The 17,809-nt window shown below is 47.0% G+C and overlaps 3 protein-coding genes across 3 annotated transcripts; 1 reads left to right on the top strand and 2 right to left on the bottom strand.

Annotated features, from left to right (window-relative positions):
• Nucleotides 1–9,574: 9,574 nt before the first annotated feature.
• On the bottom strand, nt 9,575–11,980 carry CCR75_006300 (uncharacterized protein; the record flags this gene model as incomplete). Its single annotated transcript, XM_067964370.1, has 1 exon — nt 9,575–11,980. The coding sequence occupies one exon, from the start codon at nt 11,978–11,980 to the stop codon at nt 9,575–9,577; it is 2,406 nt and encodes an 801-aa protein (XP_067819881.1).
• Nucleotides 11,981–12,501: 521 nt separating this feature from the next.
• CCR75_006301 (uncharacterized protein) lies at nt 12,502–14,259 on the bottom strand (the record flags this gene model as incomplete). The annotated part of the gene is made up of 1 exon (XM_067964371.1): nt 12,502–14,259. One exon carries the CDS (start codon nt 14,257–14,259, stop codon nt 12,502–12,504), a length of 1,758 nt encoding a protein of 585 aa, XP_067819882.1.
• Nucleotides 14,260–16,560: 2,301 nt separating this feature from the next.
• CCR75_006302 (uncharacterized protein) lies at nt 16,561–17,391 on the top strand (the record flags this gene model as incomplete). The annotated part of the gene is made up of 1 exon (XM_067964372.1): nt 16,561–17,391. The coding sequence occupies one exon, from the start codon at nt 16,561–16,563 to the stop codon at nt 17,389–17,391; it is 831 nt and encodes a 276-aa protein (XP_067819879.1).
• Between the last annotated feature and the right edge of the window lie 418 nt (nt 17,392–17,809).

Raw genomic sequence — 17,809 nt, 5'->3', positions numbered from 1 at the left:
TAAGACACGGGCACAGCCCGGAGCCGTGATCGACTCTGGTACTGCAGCAACATGTACCATCTTGCTGAATCTGTCTACGAAAACAAGGATTCCATAGTTTTGTGAGCGTCTTCGGGAAATCCGAAGACGACGTCCATAGATAAGGACTGCCAACATTCTGTTGAAAGTGGTAGAGGTTTACAGAGGTGCACGGGATGAAGGGCTAGGCTTCACCCGTTGACATACCTCGCAAGCACGACTGTATTTGCGCACGAACTGATACTGGCAGGGCCAGTAAAGTCGCGCTTTAATGTGAGGTAAATCTTCTCACGTCCACGATGCCCACTTGTTGGTGCATCGTGACACTCATACATGATGCGCAAGCGCAGATCATTGTGAGTTGGGACGACGGCACGTGAAGTGTCGCCGGCAACGGCTGTGTTATACAATAAGCCGATGCGTGTTGTGTATCGATCGGATGACGATCGATGAAATGCCGGTAAATCTTTATAAAATATATTGGATGGATTCATTAGATGATCCATCAAACATAGAAGGTCCTTGTCTTCTGTGTAGGCTTTCGTTATGTCATCAACTAAGGTTGATGACGGAACACTTGAAATGAGTGTTGCAACAGAGAGATTATTTTCGCTGTTGGAGTGCACTGCCGACTCGTAATCGGGTCGGCGTGATAACGCATCAGCGACGACATTAAGTCGTCTTGGTTTATATTCGACGGAGAAATTATACTCCGCGAAGAAGGATAGCTACCTCGCCATTCTTTGCGAAAGGTGTGGGCTGTTTACGACCGTGCGTAATGACGCATGGTCCGTATATACGATGAAAGGTCTTTCTCCTAGAAGATAGACCCCGAATTTAGCCAGTGCATATTTCATGGCAAGGAGTTCCTTGTCATGCACTGCGTAATTGCGTTCAGCTGGTTGCAGCTGACGCGCTCCGCGCCGTATGTATCGTATTGCAATGACGCACAGCCGATTGCAAAATCGCTGGCGTCACCGACCACATGAAATGGCCTGTCTTGATCTGCAATCGCCAAGATGAGCGATTGCCTCACGCTTGCTTGATACCTTCAAAGGAACGCTGACAATCTGCGTTTTATAACCATTTCTCGTTTTTTTCAAGGGACGAGAGAGATGAACTGTCATCTTGGCATAATTGTGGGAGTACTTGTGCAAGTACGCCGCTAATTCAAGGAACTTACAAGTCCCTTGACATCTACTGAAACTGGCCAGTCGGTGATTGCCTTAATCTTTTCGGGATAAGGTATTTACCGATGATAAACCCAAGAAGTGGTATTTCGCTTGCAGCGAATAAACATTAACTTTGCTTCTCCGAAGTTTACTTCGAAAGCGCATACAGATTAAGAGAACAAGCGCCTACTCTTGATCCGTCATTCACCAAGACATTTAATGTCTCAGTTTCTTCATGGGATTTATCCACAGACTGCCGAGGGATCAATTTCTCGGGATGCTGAAGACTAGTCACTTCAGCATTAACTATTTAAAGAGATTTCTCCTCAAGTACGTAAGGACTTTATCCCTCAATGTCTTTCGACTGTGGTAGCGCTACCACAGTCGGGTCCTCTACTGTCGACTCTCTACTCGACCGAGGATCATCGTGTTGTCCATTTTGGACAACCGGTATCTTTCTTGAATGTCGCCCGCTAGGCGTATATACATGTCTCAATCCACTCGACTTATGACTTATGACCTTCGGCGCTGCCTGTGCATTATCCCAGCCGCCGGCAGCTGACTCCACAGGGTTATTAGTAATCACACAATGATCTTGTGCAGTCGTACAAAACGACCGTACCACGAGAGGCCATCGCCCTAACGACCGTACCACGAGAGGTCATCGCACTCACTCGTAGTACATCCACACGCTTGTGGACGCTCCAAGACGTTCATCAGATGGCCATCTGATGAACAAGTGGCAGGCATCTTTACGGATCGATGCTGTCAGCGGATCCTTGGCTCATATTTTTGAGCCAAGGTAAAGCTAGGATGACATCAAATTTGTCAGCCAAATCCAGTACGATGAAATCATCATCGTACTGTAGATCGTTTAACGTGTAGAGAAATTTCACTACGCGTTTCATTATAGTTATCGATGCGCTTCTCGCTAGACGAACCGTCATCCTCTTTGGAGGGATGTCGCGCTCAACATATTTGAGCCTACGACCTCTAGCGACTAGCGGAGAATAAAGTTATTTGACGCTCCACAGTCCACTAGGGCTCTAAGTGATAAATCATTTGTCACTTTATTTTCAAGGTGATGAGGAAAACCTCATAACCAGGTGTAGATACACATAATGATTGTGAGCCTGGAGCAACTTTAGTCAAGAGGTTCGCAATTTCTCTCGAGGTTGCTGGATCGGAGGGCGTCGCCCCCTACTGACCTAGACCGTTTTTTAGTGGTCCACCTCGCTGTTACAATTTCGCAACAACGTCGGACCCGCGGCCGTTGCCCTTTTTGGCATTCGGTCCATAATTACGTTCAGTACCTCTCGGTACTGGGCATGAAGCACTATACTCATGAGCGTGGTGTCCTAAGTTTTGACAGCGATTGCTTTTCTGCAAGCGCTTTTTGTTCGAAAAGCGAAGTTTCTCGCTTTCGACTTAAGAGAGGTCCATAGGCTCTGGACCTCCCAGTTCGTGTCATCTTGGAGGGCGATATGAAGACGAACTAGCTTAGTCTGTCTCAAGCTAAAGTCCTCCTGACATGGGCGAGTTTATGGTGGAACCAATTCCTAAGCTCGACGAACTGTACGGTCTTAAGGAGATATCCCAAACGGAATTCCTAGCGGATCTCGAGGAGGGTTCGCTAGAAGATGAAGGTATTGATGCGTCGCGAATCGGTGTCTGTGGAGTTGAGCACCGCTTCGGTCATAAACCAGGAGGTGCTGGACGAGGAGAGCAAGGCTCATCATCAGAAGAGGCAAGGCTCGACCATCCTGTAGGATCCAAGGGATCCGTTTTATCCTGTGTTGAAGGAGTTTGCGGATGTGATATCGGAAGACCTCCTTCGGTGTTACCTCCGGATCGGGGTGTACGCCACGAGATTGATCTGGAGCCGGGTACAAAGTACTGTACGAAACGCCATTGGCCACTGCCCAAGGAGCAAGCGGACGCTATTGACGCATTCTCTGCGGAAAAGTACACAGCAGGCCTTGTCCGAGAATCATAATTGCCACACTCGTCGCCGACGTTTTGTGTGCGTATACCCAATGGGAAGAGGCACATAATTTATGCTTCTTACAAGCAGAATGCGGTAACAATTCCGGCAACAACGCCAATTCCTCGGAAGGATGTGTTTGCGAAACAACATGGCCGGATGCAGTATTTTAGCGCGCTCGACATGGTCGACGGCTAATATCAACTACGCATGAGGAAATCAGATAATCCCCTTACATTAGTGAGTGTTTCCAGTGGGATGTTTTAGGAATGGTTGTTCATACACCAGGGGCTTTTCAACGCACAAGCTACGATTAATAGGCTGGTTGAGCAACTCTTTCGGCTGATAAGACCAGATCCCACGCCATTTCCGGGAAATTTACTATCTCCTCGGCAGATTTAAAGACTTGCCGGAGCACCTCAACTGAGGATGCCTCCGCAATTTCGTCTTTGATGGCCTCGAACACCTCGTTCGAAGGCCCGTCCTCTTTATTAGGAACTGATCCAAAGGTCACTCGTTTAGACGTGCCTTTGTTCGTCCTAATCTGTCGGGTACTCGTTCTTCGAGTTACCACGACCTTTTTCTGGGAAGCCCTTTCGCGTAGACGTATTTTGACGATGTATTCGTTCACAGCAAGGCTGAAGGGGTCAAACGGATGTTCAGGTGCATGTCGACAACCTTTGAGCGGTGTTGATGTGTATGCGCGAGAACGACTTTTTGCGAATATCAACAAGTGCCTCTTTGGGGCGAAAGATATTCCCTTTTTGGGGTGTTTAATCGAGAAGAGTGGAGCGGATTCAATAAAGATTCGCGCGATTGCACAATGGCCAACGCCGTCATCCCAGAAGGATTTACGCAAGTAGCGCAAGTAGTTGGGTCTTGCGAATTATTTGCACAAGTACAGCAAGAATTACGCAAAGATGTCCAGGCCATTGACCAACTTGCTGAAGAGCGACGTGGTCTAGTCGTGGACTATGGAGGCTCAACAAGCTTTGAAGCGATTAAGTTGAGCCTAATTCGGCACCAATATTAGCGTCGCCGGAAGAGGATCGTCCATTTAGTGTGGTGTGTGATGCACCAGCCTTTGCCATTGGCTGTGCACTGTTGCAGCTGGATGCCAATGGTAATGAATGGGCAATCTCGTTTCAATCGCTACAGCTCAGAGCCGCTGAGAAGAATTATCCGGTGCACGACAAGGAACTTCTAGCAATGATATACGCCTTTGTTATGTTTCGGGTTCAACTGCTGGGCAGCAAACCCTTTGCCGTCTATAGAGACTATGGCGTGTTGAGGACGGCGACTCAGTCGCCCCATTTGTCACAGCGCATGGCGCGATGGTTGCCTTTCTATGCGGAATACAACTTTACGGTGGCTTAGAGGCCAGGAATCCAGAATGTGCCAGCGGATGCTCTGTCGAGACGTCCTATTTACAAACTGGCACACGTGGTGTACCTTTAATAATCGGTGTTCGAGCTTATACGTAAGGCGTATGTTCAAGACCCGGTTAATTCAAGCGGTTTAGAGTCGTTAAGCGCTTTTTCGAAAGCCGTCAAGTTGAAGAAGCGCCAGCAGGCACATCTCCATCGTATAATTTGTCCGATGGACTTCTGTTGTGCAGTGTGAATCCGGGAAATGAAACACGCGTAGTCAGCCCTAACGACGAAAACTTACGTCACCGAATCCTGTATGAGGCACATAATACGCCGATAGTGGACATTTGGGGCGCGAAATGACATACACGTCTAAGGCACGTGATCTCGGGTGGCCCCACACGTACAATTGGGTCCGGTTGTATGTCAAGACGTGCGAGACTTGTCAACGAATGAAGTCTCTGCCGTCTTCAAAGCGCCGCTACAGAGTTTGCCGGTCCCAGTGAGCTACTTGCGCTCAGTGAGCATGGACTTCATCTTCGACCTTCCGACAAATAGGCATGGCCAAACTGGCATTATGGTTTTTATGTGTCCTCAGCAAGATGGTGCGACCAGTGGCGGTTCGCCGAAGCATTACGGTACGGCAGGCGGCACAGCTATTCATCGGCAATGTGTTCCGACAGCTAGGACTTCCGGAGTCTTTTGTGAGCGATCGAGATCCTCGATTTGTGTCCGCCTTTTAGCAACAAATTTTCCACTGATGGGACAGCGGGGTGTGATCAAACTAGAGCAACAAAGCATTGGAATCTATTGGAAACTTGCGGCGACCAACACCGAGGATCGGTATACGACATTCGACTACCAGCGGCTTCGAAGGGCTCAGGATGCAGGGGGTATCGTCTTTCAAGCGCATCCGCTCCTTCATGGATTTCCATGGAGCGGACCAGATTCTGTTGCCAACAGACACGTACTCGACTGGATAGTTCGACGGCGGATCATTCTCAGACGGATGGTTAGACTGAACGCGTCAACCGTGTTTTGGAGGATGTGCTTCGCAGTGTTTGCGTGGATGGGCCTTCCCATTGGAGTGCGCAGTTAGCGCAAGTGGAATTCGCAATAAACAATGCGGTGCATTCGTCGACAGGGTTTTCCCCGTTCTTTATAAATGGGTTTCGGCAACCGCGTACTTTCCTATCGTTTCAATGGTTTTTAATTCTGATCGGGGAGAGGCTGTCGCCCATGACTTGATAGGCCTAAGTTGGGTTCGACCATCGGTCAAACGCAATTTGCTGACGGTTATTAAAACTGGTGAAGCCATTAGACTACGTGTTTGGAACGCTATGGCTGCTGCTCAAGACCTTCAATAGGAAAACAGCGACAGTCATGGTCGTCAAAATACGCATGTGTTTAAGATTAGTGATTTGGTGATACTTGATGCTAGAAATCTACCTATGCTTGCGGTAGCAGCTGTCGGAAGTACGAAGCTTCGTCCGCTGTTCTTGGGACTGTTCACGGTCATTGGTGTGCACGGCAATGCCTACACATTGAGCTTGCCATCGGCTATGGTATCGCACCCGACATTCTACGTTGGCATGCTCAAGGCCTACCTTGATCCGGCGGAACGGTCTAAAACAGACGCCACAGTTGTCCTATCATCTGACGAAGGTCATCAGCCGAGGGTGCAGCAGGCCCCTCACTTGGTGGATAACCAGTCGTCCAGGAAGGATTTGCAGGACGTCCCGAAGGGCACGACGGATGGCGCAATGGGTACGTAGACTGGTGCGAAGGAGGTGCAGGAGCCTGCGTTGAGCTTGCAAGGTGGCGCTTAAGGATCTCCACCCGATCAAACAACGAAGCCGGCCAATTTTGCTGATGGTCATTCAGGTCCTTGTTCATCGTCGTAGTCACGCCGATCATATAGTCGAGCTGAGTCGCAAGCTGCTCCAAGTGATGCCATTGATAGCTCTATGGTTCCTCGCAATGTTTCACACGACGATCATCCGCATGATCATGATCATCGAGGACGCGGACGCGATCCCTCAAGTTAGTTAGGTCGTCTCGACAAACCGCCAAGCAATCCTGGCAGAATAGCAGTGAGTTCTGAACCATGGTGGTATGATCCGTCCTCCTCAACCCTTGTTGGATCACGACAGGGAGCGATACACCCATGTGTAACGTTTGGCCGGCCTTTGCTGTAAGGCGGGACGGCATGAGTTCTGGGTAAAGTGGCGTGGCTACCCAAAGGCCCATAATACGCGGGAACCAAAGGACCACCTCGTGGAGGACTGCGTGGGCCTCGTGAACGGTTATACGCGTTGCCGCTCAATTGATTCGCGCTAACCACACCGACGTCTTCAATTCACATGGCCAAGGCGGTTGCTGATCGCCGGTGAGATGTCTATCGTCGTATCGACCGAGACAGTCCCACCCGATGCTCATTCTCCAAGAAATCATCATAAAAATTCAAAGGGGAGGCCACCCCACGACAGCGACCCGAAGAGCTTTCTAGGCCCACGACCAGTCGAACCAATGCGGCGAGTTGAAGTAATTAGGGATGGGATATCCCATGGCGGTAAGTTACTGGCGGAATTGGTCTTCGTAAGTCTGTCGGCCGACGTCAATGTCGTCATCAAGGACGAGTGGGCATTCGTCGACCTGCTCCACAGGTCTCCCTCGCTCTCAACATCTTGGAGGTATTCCGCGTAGTCGTCCACGGGACAAACCTTCACTGTAAGCAGTTGGTCCCTTGTCCGCGGGACGCAAGTGACAAGACGACGCTTGTGGTCTCCTTGGGAGTCCGATGGACACAGTGGAGGTACTTGTTCCCGGTATGGCTGAACTTGTGGGTGTAATGGAGACGTCGTCACGCGGTACATTCACACAAGGTGGTTTCCCTTCTGGAAAAGGCGTGTCGACAGTGATCGTCTCAAGTGGGGCATGACGAACCTCGGTATTTATTGGGTATGACAGTGGTGTATCGGACTCTTGAGTGCACTTCAGTCCTTGCGCACGCTCTTGCAGCAGGTGGCTTCATATTCATGTGATGTTTGAGCAGCGCGATGAGTGAAGCTCAGCGACGTATCTTGCCGAGCAGGATGTTTTGCTCATGATTTTCGCATCAGATTTGTTGCGCGGCTTCACGTGGAGATGATGTTGTAGTATGCGGTGGGTCATCATGCACGGCATTTGACAGCTCAAATGATGTTTCTTCGGCATGCCTGTTGGGCGTCGTGACGTCTGTCGTTGTGGTGGCTGTATCAGTCGATGGCGTCGTGGTCTGCGAGTGCCGTGGGGGCGTCTTGGGGTCGGTCGTCATTGTGGTCGCTGCGGTGGTTTTGCGTGTGTGGGTGCCTGCGTGGCGGACTCGTTGCGACAGTTCCCTTCGGGTTCCCCTCACAGTAAACAGGGTTTCTTATTTGAGTATAGGTGGGTGTAACGGGGTCACATGTGACTGGTGTACTGACACACTAAGGATATTTTGACTATGTCGCATAGTCGAAATGTAATTAGTACATCAGAAAATATAGCTGGGTTATCGTTATGACTCAGATAGGTACGATTGATACGTGTGGCACCTCAAGTACGAAGTATTGATATTGAGTAGTACTAGGTTAGTAGCATTTAGTGGCCTGATTTATTTTCGTAGTTAGACTGCTAAAAGACCTGAATATATAAAAGTTGAGAACTATATCTGTGAGTTGCTGTGTGACCCAGTCAAAGGAGGGGTCGAACACCCAGCAGCATATCCCACTGTGAGTGATAGCAGCTCGGCCACGACAGGAATTTCGGAGATATTTTCGAAAACGCATTATGTATTCGAGAAGCTTGGAGGTACAAAGGGTTTGGCTAAAGTTATTGCAGTGGTTCGACTAATGAATGCTGCATTGATCCGCCCGAGAAAACCGAATTGGCAGATTTATTGTAGCGGAGCTACCTCGCTCCTAAAGTCAGAGGTAGACTTTCAGACTCAGCGAGTCACTTAGTTCTATTGAACTAATGGGTTTAACAACTTAGGGAATTGTACAAGCTTTTAAAGCTTAAGGAATCCTAGTTCAAGGGATTCTGGGGTTCGTAGAACCAAGTGGCACTTAGTGCCCAAGAGGATATACCTTAGGAAGGCTTCTATCTCTTACAGATCAATGCGCAAGCCTTAGGAAGGCACTTAACGCTTTAAGATCAAAAGGAGAACTGCACTTTATTTAATTATTTAAATCTAAAAACCTTACCCTAGCTGATTAAAAATAAATTTTGACCGCCAGATTTATATCTGGCGGCGACCACACTTGTTACCATAATAAATGGGATTGAAGTAAGTAACTATTTTAAAATTAGATAAAAGGGTATTTTACCCAGAAAGTAAATATACCACAACGACGGTTTTCCAACCGATTTATGCCCCATTACATTTATCAAAAAACGTAAATGGTAATTTTAGGAGCTTTTTGCAAGCTAAACTAATAATTTTAATTAATAAAAGGTAGAGCGAACTCACAAAATAAATTTCAATTTTTATCGCTCATTCTTATGATGCGGTGGAAAGCACATCTTAGATTTTAGTGGAACAGCTCTTCCCTACCATTCAATAACGTTGATAAAATAAAATATCTAAGCGAATCAATGTAGCTTATAAAATAATCAACAGTGTCCCTGATTTTTGTAAGATTTGTTATGCACAATTGACTTACACACTTGAGCCTGTTAGTTTGACACATTTCATCAGATTATTACACGAAAGATATTTTAGCAGATTATTAGACAAAGTTTTTCTGACTTCTCTGTGCGGAAAAAGTCAACAAAAAAATTCCTTAAAATATATCGCATCATTTGGTATCCTATTCGATAACTATTTATCTGTGAAACTTGTTTTCCTGGCGAACTTAGCTTTGAGCTGAGCGAATCGGCAATTAATCGTATAAATATTCACAGAAATGCATAGGTGCAATTTAAATTGCTACTTCAGGAAAAGTGATCAAAAGCCTTAATTTGAAGCAGATTCCGCCAATTCCATATTCACGTGATTTCCTTAAATTCTACTCAAATTGCTCGTAGTTTTCACTATTGTTTGAAGCGTCCAAAGTCGAAGTAAAACGTGTCTGCGTTGGCTCTTGCATCGCCGATGGTGGCGAGCATTCGGTCGGCATTGGGGTCGTCAACTCTTCCACTGGCTCCGATAATGTTGGAAATGGCGTTGCTACTGCCGGTGGCTCCGTCGGCTCAGAATCCATCGGAGAGTGCGTAGGCATTGGCAAAAAGAGTTTGGATTTTGGCGTCGATACCGGCGTCGGATAAGACTCAGGAGGCAATTCTGTGAAAGGCATCTCGGTCGATTCTTTCGTTGGTATTGGCGTCGATGGAAACTCCGTCGGCGATTCCGTAAATGGCATCTCCGTTAATTGTGGCTGTATTGGCGCTGGTGGCATTGGTGCCACTGTCGGCTCTAACGTGGTCGGTGGCACAGATTTTGGCTCTTTGTTAACTTCTGGTATCGTGAATTCTGGCATCAAAGTCGACATTGTCGGAATTGGCGTCAATTGCGACTCCGTCGGCGATTCGGTGAATGGCATCTCTGTTGATTGTGGCTCTATTGGCGCAGGTGGCGTTGAAGCCAATGTCGGCTTTAACGTGGTTGGTGGCACAGACTTTGGCTCGTTGTTAACTTCTGGTATCGTGGATTCTGGCGTCAAGGTCGGAGTCGTCGTGGTCGGAATTAGCGTCGACGGAGACTCAGTTGGCAATTCTGTAGACGGCGTCTCTGTTGGCTTTGACGTCGGCATTGGCGTCGGGTATGACTCTGTAGGCACTTTCATGAATGGCATCTCCGTCTTCTGTGGTTCTATCGGCGCTGTTGTCGTTGGTGGAAATGTCGGGTAATACTCGAACGGTGGCTCCAAAGTCGGCTCTTCCGTAAATTCTGGAGTCGTCGAAATCGGTACTTGTTCAGGAATCGGCAACTTTTCCATCGGTGGCGTAGACTTTGGTTCTTGTGTCGATTCTGGTTCTTGTGTCGATTCTGGTGTCGTAAATTCTGGTGTCGTCGGCACTTTTGTTGGCTTTGACGTCGGTAATGGCATCGGATAAGACTCTTCTATGAATGGCATCTCCGTCTTCTGTGGTTTGATCGGCGTTGGTGGCATCGATTGTTCTGTCGGCTTTAACGTTGTCGGAGACTTTGATTCTTGCGTAAATTCTGGTGTTGTCGAGTTGATTTGCGTAGGCATCACAGTCCATTCAGGTACTGGAGCGTATTCAGTCGGTGGCACGAAAGTCGGTGCTTCTGTTCGCTCTGGAAACGTCAATTCTGGAGTTAATTGCGTCGGTTTTGATGCCATTGGCGGCTGTGACTTCTCCGAAGGGGTCGATTCCGTCGGCTCCGGTGCTGTCGAACTTGTTACCGGATCAATTGGCATTATTAATGAAGGAGAGGAATTCGTTGGCAACACCACTGGGGTCGGTGCTTTTGAAAGCGTCGGTGTCATAGTCGGTGGTGCTATCGTGGTGGGTGCTTGGGTATCTACAACCACTGGAACGGGTGTTGGGGCCATCGTGTATGGAAGTGAAGCTCCTGTTGGCGTCTGTATGGGCGGGATTGAAGGTGAGAGCAGCGGAGTCGTCATTGAAGCGGATTCGGGCGTTAATAAGGCACTCGTCACGAGAGTTTGCGTTGGTAATGGCTGGATTAACCACGTGTTGGGGCGTGCACTGGAGGCCATTGTCTCCTCCATGGGCGTCGTGGAAGGCATGGGGGCCAATGTCGCCGACTTTGATTCCAATGGCTCTAGTGTCGTCGCCAAAGCGTCCGGTATTGTCGGCACGTAGGCCGAAACAGGAGCAGCAGATTGGAATGAATCGGTGCTTGGCATGGCTTTTGTTATTGGTTCCCAGGGCGGTACGTTTGTCTTCTTCTCTGGTGCTAGAGATGGCAACTCTTTTGTTAATGTTGGTGTTACTGGAGGCGGTTCGCCACAGTGATTCAGTTCAGCCAACGGTGTGGTTTGAACAAACCAGCTCGCGTTATACTCGAGTTGGGAACTCAATGCCACGCTCAGATCCATGCTGTTGGCCAGTGTGGTCGCTTCATTCCAAGACCACGTCGGACAATTCGTGTCGGTCTCGTAAGGCACTGTGGCTGTGTCGTTACATCCAATAGAGGGCAATACACAGCCCCATGTCGATGCCGTGACGACGCGGCACTCGGCGTCTTCATAGGCTTTACAGCGTCCGCTTTGATAGGACGACAGATCAAAGTGACAGTCCGCGACAGCTACGTCACCGCGTAGCGGACACGCTGTGCCTTCCGGAACTGGGCCGTTTCCTGAACACACGGCTCCTCGAACGGGTTGTAACGCGTAGGTGGCGTCACCACATACACTCACGTCAAGCGCGTTGGTAAGCTGTGCGCTTAAAGCCGCAAGGCTCAGCAGAATTGATGGTTGCATTCGCTGTAGCTCACGGGAATTTATTCGAATTGCACAAGAGCGTGTTCTACTTGCCACAGAACTTCAGCGGAGCCCTTGGGAGCTGCCCGAACCGCAGAAAGAGGTCCCATTCAAATCACAGGATTGCCAGACGACTCGGTGTGCTCTTTTTAAGGAGCGAAATGAGATTAGTGCCAAGAATTAGGACATCGAGACGGAAGGTTAGGAGGCAAAACGTGTACTTTAAAGCGCATTGCAGCCAATTTAGTGTGTCTGCGAACTAAAAGACGGGTGGGTGGGTGACGGATTTCTCCTCGTAAAAGTTGGCTTCTTAGGATTGTAATATTTGAGAGCGCACCATATGTCGTGAGAAAAATAATTGACATGAAATATATCGAGCTCGAATATCAAGATCTGAGAAATCGTGTAATACATTCAATGAACTTTGAAATGAAGCACCTCATCCATGCTCACTGTGATTTTAATTAAATAGAGCTTTAATAGATAATATACGCATCATAAATAGAATAGATGGAGGTTCGCTAGAGCACAAGCACTCGCTCGGTCATGTCAACGACGGCCTTAAGGTTGATAAACATTGCATAGGCAAAGAATACAAAGAAGATGATCCAAATAGCAATGCACGCGATTTTGCTGTATCCACCGTACACGCGCAGTTGCTGAGCGTCGAGTTTCTGTCGCGGAAGAAGGAGCACTGAAAACAAGGCCAGTGCATGCACCGAGTACGCGATGAGGAGAAGCGACAGGAGATGATCCGTACCGTCGTCAAGCGTAACTGGTGCTACGTCAGCCATCCAGTCACTGCTCAGCGTGCGCATGGCAACTGCGATAGTGCTTCGAAAAGATAGCAACATCCCTTGGGTTGCACCCTCTGAACCATTTTCAGCAATCTCCGTCGCTGGAATTAGAGAGAATATAGTAATAATTCCATCCGAGAATCCCAAGAGGCAGCCAATGACATCGTAGAACACTTGGGTACGGGTTGCCGAGACATAAATCATTAGAAACGCACGAAACGTTTCTAAGGTAACCATGACGGCGATGCCTAAACAAACACTCTGTCGCCAGGAGGTATTGGCCCAAAAGATTTTCCATAAAATCATCGAAGCCATGGTACTCACGTACTTAAGCGCATTCGTTACGAGGGTCATGTTTGGATTCAATTTCGCCAAACTTAGAAAGACGTCATTAGCTGAACCGAAATAGAAACGCGTTGTTGCCAATAGGAGGCACTGAAACAGCACAAGTTGCCACATGGCGCGCTGTTGGCACATTCGAAAAAACGCGCGTATCTGAGCCCTTGCCCGATTCGAAGCCGTTGCAGTCGTATTCTCGTCCGTGCCAGCTTCAAAGGCTTCAGCTCGAACAGTCCGCTCGGAGCAACTGCGCATTATAAATGGTACAGGCAGTAGACTTAGCAGCGCTAGCATCGCATAGACCCAAAAAGGGTCGATTCGTAGATTATAATTATGAAAAAGATCGTCAAATTGGACGAGAAGAGCTGTGATCCACAATCCAATCCACTCGGTACCCGTTCGAAAGAGTAAATAATTGATCTGTAGCGTCCCACGTTTTACGAGAGGCTCCCGTTGAGACAACTCGATGATACGAGCGTCAGTGGCGATCTTACTAAGCATCGTACCAAAAGTACCACCCACAATAAGGACCATATAATATATAATATAATTGCTATACACATCTTCAATCGTGTCCTCCACGTCCACCGTTGTGGAGAGAATCATCAGACCCGTGCACATGAAAAAGCTCAATAGCGTCCCAAGAATCATGTACGACTTTCTCCTGTATCCACCTATCGGCACAACGTCCGACACGAGACCAAGAAAAAAACTAAGTGTCGTCGGAATACTTAATAAACACTCCATAACAACGGAACTTTCCGAGCGTTGCAGCAACAGCGAGTGCATTAATGTTGGACGCATACAATATCGAAGTAACGCATAAACGAGACTGCTCTGAGCCGTGGCACATAGCAACCCATAGTATGTGGAGGAAAAGAGATTCACACTTCCTCCCTTTCGCAGCGCTCCAAAATGCTGATAATCAAAAAATTTAGTTCCCGCTACAAACCGATGGGTGCCAAGAATAGCCGATAGCTCAAAACTATCCATACTGTTACGGCCATCAGGTCTTTGAGAAACAGTCAAGCTCGAGATGCCACGGTCTGTGCTGCTGCAGTTTACGTCTCGCACGGAATTAGTGTGAACAGAAGTAACGCTGTAGAATCGACTACCCTCCTTAGGGGTGGACACAACGCCCATGCGGAAGAGGCTAGTGCTCAATTGTCGGCACGAACTTTATAGAGTGAGACCAACTGTCAGCGGTCTTGTCATGTAAAGAGCAGGGTCATTACGACCATACAACGCTATCGCTTTAAGCTATCGACGCTGAAACTATGGGCACCTCGGGAAGGGTGTTGTGGTTTATGCACGGCACATGGAATAAGCGCATTGTTTTGATGACAAAGTTCAGACGCTTATACTTGAGGTAAGTATCGACGAGTCGCAAAATAGAGTCGGAGAGTTTAGTTGACTTGCTGTTTGTAAGGAACGAAAGTAATTTGCACTTATGAGGTGTAAAATTTATCCGACTTCATTCCTTACTAGAAATTACAGTTGTTCTTAGCCAAGTTTACATGGTGTAAAATTCACCCACCGAGAACTGAATAATGCGACCTCCGAGGAGCTGTGTCGTTGAATTTCACTCTTAATTACAAGGATACATTCAAAGTGTGCCGCATACGACTTCTACGTATTGGCTTAATGTTGCGACCTCTTTGTAAGACAAAAGCATCGCCACCTCTTTTATGGGCTATCGATCTGCTAAGGATTTGACAATCTGCGCGGTTTCGCACGCAGAAGGAAGAGCATTTTATAACAGCTCAATATCACATTTCAAAAGCGCGAAACCAAATAACCAACTGAAGTCGCTCTGTACGAAGGAGGACAAAAAATAAGCAAATTCAAACGTATAAAGCAAAAATTGGGCTTTGATCTATAGTGGGGTCACAATGTGAAGCACACCCAAGTGGTACGCCCAATTACATTACTTAAGTAATTGACCAAATTTAGTGATCGACGGCAACTCTCGGATTCATGTGTGGACTGATCGAGCATCGTTCGGCGGTCGTCGAAACGATGGTGTGGTCGCTTAACGATACAATCTTTGTGACGTTAGTAGCAAAAAAAATACCGCAAAATCTAACGTGCAACACAAAGCCTATATTTTATCGAAAGGTAATTTTGTAACAGATTACACATTAATACGGGAAGCGTCTAACACAACGTGTGCTTCATAACTAACCAAAATTGTTTAAGTAACACAAATTTCGACTACTCTTTCGTAGCCATGTTAGTAAAAGTAATCCCAAATAAGGGCATTCAAATTAGCTGGCTTTATTTCAAAATCGCTCTCAAAATCTGCAGTTCGTATGGTCTTAATGCCAGATCTCACGCTCTAACAGAAGAATAATTGCGCTACCTACAATACCAGACAGCGGCGTATTGCTGCGTCTCATTGTTCAGTCGTTTATCGTAGATGAGACAATCTATCCCTCCTATCGTTTAGGGGTTGCAAAAGATCCCTTAATCTTGCATTCTTTATTATAACTTTCGATTCTCTAAGGCCCTTTTTTAAGGAAATCAAAACTTCTTTACTTTTTCTTACGGCTCACGTCTTTGTTCGGTGACAAGCACTTATACCCCCATCCCCGTTCATTAGAAAACAGCAGAATAATTCCTTCGCGGTGAACAAACAAATGAGTCAGCACTCGAAAAAGTCACTGTATCAACTCCTTTAAAAGACGAAGGCAGTTGGTAATAATAAAAACAACATCTTTGTGGCGGAAAATGCTTGAGACGCGAGTGATTACCACCATCGTCGAGTCATTTCTTCGTGCGCACTAAGGATACATTTGTCGAAATAAGTACGTCAAATATTATATCTATTTCAGCTTTTTGATTGCGCAGATATTGTGCAGAATATCTCCGCAATCAAAAAGCTGAAATAAAGATTGATCGATTGTACGCAAAGAAAGCGCACATGTCATCCACTTACATTATAAAATTAGAGCCAGCAAAAGAAAGCAAACAAGAAAAAATATATACTGTAGCAATGCCTGCCCTCGTAATCCACCGGCTTGAGGGAATGTAAAAGATGTGTTCTCATGCGAATTGTGGCGTTTCAACCTCTCGTTTTCAGTGCCTCAAGGACGATTTTTAGGTTTGCAATATGAATAATGGAGACCTTTCAAACCGGCATCCGTGACGAACCCAGAGCAACTCAAAACCAGAAATTTGCCGCTGCGACATCAATTGCTAACTTTAAATTGATTTGTCTCCTTCGAAACAATGTAAAAGGTCGAGAAGATCCTGGAATAGGATTGTGAAGATGTGCCTTATAACGCAGCATCGACTCGTAACGTACCGTCGCGTTGAATCGTCATTTCCTGAGTAAAATTGTAGTGGTTTATTGATATGCTGTAAGAAGAGCTTTTTCATTTCTTTCAGATTTAAGCAACGTAATTGTCTAATCTTCTCGCTACAGCGCATCTCGAAATCATCATGGTCCTCTTTGCTGTAATTGCTGGTGCCGCAGCGCTCGTGTCAGCCTCCCTTGCCGCCCCTATCTTTCCTGAACCAAAACCACTCCCTTATGACGGTAGCTTTAACGATCTAACCGTTGCGAACATTGCGGACAAGTACCACACGTTCACCTTCAACATGCGCAACAAAAAAGAAAATGCCAAGGTCGAAAAGTACGTGAAGATTGATCAGAAAGCTCGAGTACCCGCCTATAATAACGACACGGGTGTCGCTTATATTGCAGTGGACGATACCTCAATTTTTAAAAACCAGACCAATTTTCGTCGCTCCGAGCTGTCGCAGTTCATCAAAACGAACCCCAAGGGCAAGACCTTTATTCGCGCAAGCTTTATGAAAGAAGACGAGTTCCTGAATCCACGCCAATGGCAAATGTTCCAAGCCGAGTCCCTAATATTCCAGATTGGTGTGGACGCGAGTGTGGAGCCCCCCCAGGTGATCTATTATAACAATCACGAGTGGGTACCAAAGTGGCAGACGGATTTCAAAACCAAAACGTGGTACAACTTTGGCGTTGCCATTTCCAAGGACCCTAAAGGGGATGGCTCAGTGGTGGAGTTGTACACCAGCGTGGGAGACAACGAACTCAAACTGATGACCACGCATAGTGTCGTGACCAAATTTGCCGAGTCTGAAGATATACACTTTGGTATTTTGACTCTTAGTAATTACGAAAACGCGGCTCCAAAGATGAACGAAGGGCAGGACGTTATATGCTTCAACGGCATTTCTGCCAAGGATCACGTTACAACCGCTGCTGCTGGAGTCGTCGTGGGGTTTAAATCCACCTAGCAATTGACACAGCGTTGACCATTAAAGGGTTCATCAGCTCCGTGTTTACGTAGTTCTAAGGAAGCGGAAATTTTTAACGTTTTTCTCGACAATTTCATTTTCTTATGGTTTTGTCTTGTGTGCTGTGTAATATACGCGTTGTAAAACGGGCTGAAGTTGCCCTAATGTTTCACAGTCCCCGTTAAGTACATTTGGTGCACTTAAGGGGATGGTCAAATACTAAATAATAGTAATTAGGCCCAACACTCGGGTGTGGTGCACATTTGTGACCAACCCTTGTGGATGTGATGCACATAAGTGCATTCACATTAGGAGGGATGACGGCTAGCGTCATCCGTTACGCGAGAAATCTAGAAAGATACGCTCGCAATACATATTAAATGTTATCTATAGAGATATCATTTTAATTGGTAGTAAT

The sequence above is a fragment of the Bremia lactucae genome, linkage group LG4 (assembly GCF_004359215.1).
Source record: "Bremia lactucae strain SF5 linkage group LG4, whole genome shotgun sequence".
NCBI classification, from domain to species: domain Eukaryota; phylum Oomycota; class Peronosporomycetes; order Peronosporales; family Peronosporaceae; genus Bremia; species Bremia lactucae.
Note: the sequence above shows the minus strand (reverse complement) of the source record. Positions and strands in the feature narration are given on the sequence as shown.